Source organism: Panthera onca, chromosome B2, assembly GCF_046562875.1.
Source record: "Panthera onca isolate mPanOnc1 chromosome B2, mPanOnc1 haplotype 2, whole genome shotgun sequence".
NCBI lineage: Eukaryota > Metazoa > Chordata > Mammalia > Carnivora > Felidae > Panthera > Panthera onca.
Window position 1 is genome coordinate 105,538,840 of NC_138343.1, and position 7,687 is coordinate 105,546,526.

A 7,687-nucleotide genomic window follows, 5' to 3' on the forward strand; every position below is an offset into this window, starting at 1 on the left:
GCCCACCATCTGGGGGAGACTGGGTACTTGAGCTCCACCCTGTGCTTAAGTCCTTCACCTCTCTGAGTAGCTCCTGTAAACCTTCCCCCTCAATTCTGATTTGGGAGTCTAATATCGTCCAAACAACAAGCTTAGAGTAAGTGTTAATCCCTGAGGACCATCAAAAATCGCCTTTTGGGGGAAAAAAAAATTTATTTTCTTTAACTTTCGCCATGATTTTATTTTATTTATTTATTTATTTTTTTAAATGTTATCTATTTTGAGAGCGGGAGAGGGAGAGAGAAAAATTCCCAAACAGGCTCTGCGCTTGTCAGCACAGAGCCCGATGCAGGCAGGGCTCGATCTCATGAACCGTGAGATCACAACCTGAGCTGAAATCAAGAGTAGATGCTTAACCGACTGAGCCACCCAGGCGCCCCTTTAGCCAGGAATTGGAAATCCTCTCTTTTTGCTGTCTGACATCAGTAAATGCCTAGCACATATTCATTTTCCCCGTGTATTAAACTGTGGAAGACCTTTCAAATCAGTGTTCAGTTTTAGATTGAGCAATTCGGTTGCACTTCCTTTCTGTTGTAATGTGTGGCTTTTCCCCCTTCTCAGGAATAAATGTCACAACTGTTGTTATTCCACTGGTGCTCCTGGCTCTGCTGGTTGCTGGAATGGGAATCTTTGCCGCCTTTAGAAAGTATGTGACTTGACATTTTTAAATTTCTCCTCTAATCATGCAACTAATTACAAAACCAAAATGTTTGCTTTTCAGATGCTCACGCATAGAAAAGCAGCATTACTTTGGCCAAGATAAAATGCTAATTTATGTGTTAAAAACAAGTTGTGTAGAGGTAGAAAGTATCAAGTATTATTTTATAAACAGTACTCCTCACTTAGAAACCTTTTCAAGTAGGATTTTTTTGTTTCTGTAGGAGGAAGAAGAAAGGAAATCCATATGGATCAGCTCAGGCCCAGAAAACAGGTTGGTTGACAGAAAACTCCACAGTTTTATTCTGTCTTCGAGAAGGGACAGGGTCTGCTGGTTAAAATTATGTGGCTCACACTTACATCGTCAAAAAATGAAGATATGCAGCCTTTAAGTTAGCAAGTCTAAAAGGAATGGAATATTGTGGCCTATCTCTTTATTTTAATGGAGAGTTCTCATGGCCAGTGACCTTTACTTTTGTTCAGCATTATCCCATCACAACATTCTTTTTTTTTTTTTTTTGGCCACTGGAGTTTAAGCCACCACACTGCTTGTCATCCAGGAGAAGTTATAAAAGCTGCATCTGTGAACTGAACTTTGTCCGGTACTGCTCTGCATCTCCAGGCTTCCACTGTATTTTCCACTCCGGGAGAGCGAAGGAAGAACCGGGCAGGGTTCATGTTCAGGTTTCAGAGAATCCTTAGGACACAGGGTACCCCAAGCAATGAGTCAGCTGTAGTCCAGAGAGGGCAGCAGGGCAGGACCCCTCAGAATCTCAGGGGCAGCTTGGGACCCCACCTGCACAGGGTCTCAGCAGCCAGCTGTGTTGACTCCTCTGAGACATGAATGCTGTATCTGTGTAGATTACGGAAAACCATGCCCAGGTGGTGTAACAGAGGCATAATCTGGGACCTGCCCTGGTGGCAACCCAGATACAAGTGGAAAACATGCATGGAACAGTGTTTGCTGTTGTCCTAACAACCTCAGCATGCTGTTTCCCTACACATAATCTGGGAGCCATGCCACACACTCATCACGGTCAGCCGGCAAAAGGCGGCCTGACGTCCAGCCCATCGAGGAACACGTCAGAGACTATGTGCGTTACACTTCTGAGATACATGTTGGTTTCGTGTTATCTTTATTCCAGACTGTTGGAAGCAGATCAAGTATCCCTTTGCCAGACACCAGTCGGCTGAGTTTACCATCAGCTATGATAATGAAAAGGAGGTGACACAAAAGTTAGATCTCATCACCAGTGATATGGCAGGTACGTGTCAGGCCTCTGTGACGGTGTTACGAGGCAGCAAGTGCTGCCCATGGGAGTGAGGAGACCAGGAGGGAAATATGACTAAAACCTGGTGTGGAGATGGGGCCCAAGGAATCAGCAATGTGTACGGTCCTCTCTTTCCTCTGCAAAGTGTTACAAATGAACACTGAGAGAGCTACAGCATAGCTATGGCAATGGCCCTGAGGGACCACGAAAATCTGGAAGCCCTTAAATAATCTGTTGCTAAGATTTTGGTTAAGGCACTAAGGAAGGGAGACTGGAAAGATGAATTAAGCCCAGTTCCTGCCCTTGAGAAAAGAGGAGACAGGAGATGAAAGAACCTGTCCAGTGTTCGAATGACCTCTGTGTTCCTGATAAGCCATCACTGAGGGTCAGGCTTCTCAAACTGTCTGTGGAGAGGGATCCATTTTTTGCCTTTGAAAAAATTATTTCTAATCTGTCAGAAACCACTGCTTTTGTAAAATACAATGCAGTTGACCCTTGAACAACAAGGGGTTTAAGGATGCCGACCCCCTGCACAAAAATCCATGTATAACTTGACTCCCCCAAAGCTTAACTACTAACAGCCTATTGCTGACCAAAACAACCACTGTTGCCTCCACCCTTACCAGTAACATAAACAGTGGGTCGACACACATTTTGCATGTGATTTGCATTATACATTATATTCTTACAATAAAGTAAGTTAGAGAAAATGTTACTAAGAAAATCCTAAGGAAGAGGGCCACTTGGGTGGCTTAGTCAGTTGAGTGTCTGACTCTTGATTTCAGCTCAGGTCATGACCTCCCGATTCATGGGATCCAGCCATGAGTTGGGCTCTGTGCTGACAGCACGGAGCCTGCTTGGGATTCTCTATCTCCCTCTCTCTCTTTCTGCCCCGCCCCTGCCTGCATGCATACGTGCACATGCTCTCTTTCACTCTCTCTCAACATAAAGAAAAAAGAAAATCACAGGAAAGAGAAAAATATGTTTCCAGTACTATATACTATATTGAAAAAAACTCACCTGTAAGTGGACACACACCATTCCACCCCTTTGTTTAAGGGTCGGTTGTATAAAGTAGAAGTAATGACATTTTATTTTTTATTTTTATTTTTTTTTTATTTATTTTTTAACGTTTATTTATTTTTGAGACAGAGAGAGACAGAGCATGAACGGGGGAGGGGCGGAGAGAGGGAGACACAGAATCGGAAGCAGGCTCCAGGCTCTGAGCCATCAGCCCAGATCCTGATGCGGGGCTCGAACTCACCGACCGCGAGATCGTGACCTGAGCTGAAGTCGGACGCTTAACCGACTGAGCCACCCAGGCGCCCCAGTAATGACATTTTAAAAAAGACATACAAAATACAAAGCTCTAATTCTTTTATTAGATTCAACGGACATAAGTATACTCTCTCAAGCTGCTGGGAGTTGCTAAACACTTGCTCTCAATTTGTGTGCTTGTCTTTTTGCAGACCTGTCTCGGTTCTCAGATACATAGGCATCTGTGGACCACACTCTGGGTCGCCCCACTTAGCTTCTCATGACCCAGAGTGCATTCTGAGGACCAGAAGCATCAGGGAACTTGCTAGAAGTGTGGGCTTTCAGGCCATGCCCCAGGCCTACTGACCCAGAAGTTCATGAATATATCAAAGTCAGAAAGCTACCAGTGGAAAGGTTGCTTGAGCTGCTACAGAACAAAGAGCATCTCTCCACCCAAAATCCATCCTCTTAATTCCTTTCCTGCTGACAGTCTAGTGCTGCCTTGCAGACAAAACAGGGGAGAAAAGGCCCCCATGTCTATCCTTTTCTTCCTTTCTTTTTTCTTTAGCTTCTGGTGCAGCATGCCCTCCTTCCCCACTGTGTGGTCCTTCTCCAACACCTTGACTGTGTAAGGCCCCCCTAGGGTCTCGCTCTTGCCCTCACTCAGCCACAGTCTCTCTCCTCAGTAGCTGCACCCACCCTGCTCCAGAGCTCCCAATAGAGAGCCCTTCTTTGCACTTTGTCTGCTAAGCCCAGACTTCCCTCCCTGTCCCTGAGAAGTCATTCTCACCTGCTAGACACCTCTGCCTGTCAGTGTCACCAGTTCCTCAGTGTGTCCAAAATTGAACCTGTTGTTCCTAACCCTCCCCAAGAACGCTCCATATGTTTCCTCTCCCAAGTGGCTTCCGGACTGTGAATCCCAGGCTTCTGGGCTTAACATCCGGGAAGGGGCCTTGGTTCCCCTCTAGCCTCATGACTGACATCGTTGGTAATAACTTTCTCTGATTCCTGTCTCCAAAGTGTGACCTTTCCAAGGCTGCTGCCAGACCCCTAGTGTGTGACTGCTTGATTTTGTTTGTTTCTCATTTTTCCATCTTTACTTTTTTTTTTTTAAGTTTATTGGCGGGGGGGGGGGGGGGGTGGACTGGGGAGGGACAGAGAGAGGGAGAGAGAATTGCAAGCAGGCCCAGGGCTGTCTACGCAGAACCCCACTGGTGGGCTCTATCTCTCCAAAGATGAGATCATGACCAGAGCAGAAATCAAGAGTCCAAGCTACACCCACTGAGCCACCCAGGCGCCCCTCTTTCCAGGTTATTTAATCACTATTGCCTTTTCTCACAGCAACCACCCCCCCCCCCCCCAAAATTTGGCATTTCAAGGGCCAGTTTAAGAGCTCCAGGAGGTATTTCCCCTCTCATTCCCTAGGTGTGGGGAAGCGTAATCTCTGTCTTCTCCGGGTTCTAGTGACCCACCGAGGCTTCCTAAAGCAGCAGTATGGTTGCGCAAGTCCGTGTGTGTGCCATGTACGTCTTTCCTATTCTCGGGCTTTCTCATCCTGCCTGCTACCGGTTAGGCGCTCAGCTGAGTTGGTTCCGCAGAGCACCTCCGTCTGCAAACAACCGGCTTGCCCTCGCATCCGTGTGACACACACGTGGTGTGTCTCCTGCGCTTTTGATTGCAGATTACCAGCCTCCGCTCATGATTGGCACCGGGACGGTGGCGAGGAAGGGCTCCACCTTCCGTCCCATGGACACCGAGGAGGAGACCCTGCCTAGCGCCGAAGCCTGTGGCCACTACGACCGCCCCCTGCTGGCCGGCCGCCACGAGTACGCCCTGCCCTTGACCAACCCCGAGCCCGAGTACGCCACGCCCATCGTAGAGCGCCACGCGGCGCGCGCGCACACTTTCTCCGGCTACAGGGTGCCCGGGCCCCGGCCGGCGCACACGCACTCGCTATCTTCCGGCGGCGCGCCCTACCAGAGGCCGCCTCACCCCGCGCCCGCAGCCGCACGCCCGGGCTACGATCGGCCCACGGCCGGCGGCCAGGCCGCGGACCGCGCCCACCCCGACTACCAGGAGCCGCGGGCAAAGCCAGCCGCCAGCGCTGCCTACGCGGCCCCCAGAGACTGCCTCCGACCCCTCAGCCCCACGGCCATGACCGCTCTTTTGTGAGCACACTGTGAAAGCAACCTGCTGCGGTACCGAGCGGCGGGCTGTGTGCGGCCCTGGAAGAGGGGAGATGTTCAAGTGCGCGTGTGTGAGCGTGTGTGTGTGTGTGTGTGTGTGTGTGTGAGCGTGTGTGTGTGTGTGTGATTTCATAGGATCCTGCGGTGGAGTCCGAGGGACCACCTCTCCTACTGTTTACAAAGTGGTGCATCTGGTGTTGTTCTGACCCTTAGGGCAGGGGTCTGTTGGTTTTTGTTGGGCTAGAAAAATGAAAATTTCCAGATAGCATTTTCATTTGTCTGTGATATTGAGCTGCTTTGGTATAAAATGTGCAATCTGTACAGAGTTGTATTTAACATGAATTAAAGTAACTTAAGTTCGCTTTATCAGAGTTTTAGTTCTGCACAGTGGTTAAGTGGGAGAATGCAGCTGTTGCGAAATCGTATATAATAGTATGTTCACTTTTTAAGTATATTTTATCCGATACTGTGTTAGCAGCAGGTCTGTTTAAACTGAATCTTGTTATTGTGGCTCATTTCCTCTCCTTTGGTGACTAGAACTAAAAGCATTGCTAACATTCTTCCGGAAGGAATGAAATTACTTGAAGCATGAGAAGCGCACCAGGGTGGTGGTTAGCAATTAGGATTGTAGATTAAAACGGAACACAACACAGCCACCTCAGCAGCTGCCTGTTCCTTAGACTCCACTTCAGATGGGACTTGTGGAGGCCAGTAGGGGCGCGCTAGGAGCAGGAGGTCTCTGTGGCCCCCAGGGGGCCTCCCTGCCCGAGTGGGACAAAGGCCAGGTCCCACTTTGCCTCTTCCTCACCTCAGGCCTAGCAGATACTGTGCAGCTTTCACGTGCAAATCCACCTCTTGAAACTCTGCAAAGCCAAGTGCTGAGACCTAACAACAACCAAAACTGCTCTCCCCACAAACTGAACGAAGGCAGCACAGCGATTGTAGTCTGAATTACTGTGACAGATGCTTTTGTACCTCAGATCGAAAATACGGCTGAGGTCAGATGCCCACACTTTTCATGACTTTCTTTAGAAACAGCACATTGTACTCTGAAGCACAAAGTTATTTAAAGTGTGTTCTTACGAAAGTGACAAAGGCAAAATCCGTGTTGAGCTTTTCTACTGAGATGGTTGGGAAGTGAACTGATTTTGTAAGAAACCGTGTTTCCCTTGAGTGTGTGTCTCTAATTCCAGATTAGTCCGGACCTCAGCTGTACCTCATGTTCAGTGCTTTTTGTCTGTTTGCTTTGGGTTCCCTGGGGCAGGGGGGGAGTTGACCTCTTTTGCCAAAGAGGAAAGTGTGTGCTTAACAAAATGTGGACCAAAAAATCCTTGACCTAAAAAACGTATTATAATCCTATTTGTATGACTATGACTCTCTGTGAAAGTATAAATATTAAAATAGTGAGGGTGCTGGAAGTTCACGGCAGACTTTTTGGTTATTTTAGGGGATAAACCGTTTACTTTGTGGAGTTTACATGGTTTTATATGCATACTAAGTGTAAAAATAAACTATGCCAAATCACAGAGCCCTGCCCCTTATTGGTGCCCTGCCTGCCAGGCTATTGAAGGCATTTGAGAGGCTCAGCCTCCACAAAAGAGCAAGTGGTACGGTGGAAAGAGGCTGGGTTTGGAGTCAGGTAGATCTTGGTTCCAGGCCCTGATCTGCCACGATAGCGGAGTTATTTTGGAAATAAGTGAAGCCCGACCAAACCAGCAGAGTCTGTTCAAGCTTGCTATAGCAGGGGAGTCGACCACCATCACTTGCCTTTTGGCCGAGAGAGACTGAAAGGCAGCAGAGGGGGGTGCAAAGCTTTATCATGGAAAAGAAAGGAGGGAGGCTGATGACCTAGGGAAGCTGTTGGATGGATTAACTAGATCATTGGTTAGGGATGCGTATTTGGCTTTCTCGGGTTGGCCCTAAGTTGGAAGTGGGGACAGAAATTATGGAGGCTGTCAGCTATTAATCAAAACTTAGTGATCCGGGGTTGATGTAGGCATTATTGCTTGGCTTCCTGGATTGTTAACTAGAAGTAGCGGTCTGACCTCCTACAAGTCTGACTTAACAGCAAGACTGGCTTTCTGGGCTGGTTACTGTGGATAAAATGGGTTGCTTTTCTGCACTTAACGGCTGTGGGTTGTGAGTCAGAGTTCAGTTTTTATTTACCCATTTGTATATTCAGTCTGTTCCATATAACCCTTGGCTTCAGTTTCCTCGTGTGTAAAAATATTAATGCAGGGCACCTGGGTGGCTCAGTCAGTTACGTGTCGAGACTTC

The 7,687-nt window shown here is 48.0% G+C and overlaps 1 protein-coding gene across 1 annotated transcript in view; it reads left to right on the forward strand.

The window, feature by feature from the left end:
• DCBLD1 (discoidin, CUB and LCCL domain containing 1) overlaps positions 1-6,938 on the forward strand; it is a 66,946-nt gene extending 60,008 nt beyond the window's left edge. Inside the window, exons 12-15 of the mRNA XM_060616504.3 lie at positions 601-685; positions 921-970; positions 1,842-1,961; positions 4,906-6,938. Coding sequence (XP_060472487.3) covers positions 601-685; positions 921-970; positions 1,842-1,961; positions 4,906-5,396 — 746 coding nt within the window. The 3' untranslated portion in view covers positions 5,397-6,938. The remainder of the gene's footprint in view (positions 1-600; positions 686-920; positions 971-1,841; positions 1,962-4,905) is intronic.
• Positions 6,939-7,687: the final 749 nt, after the last annotated feature.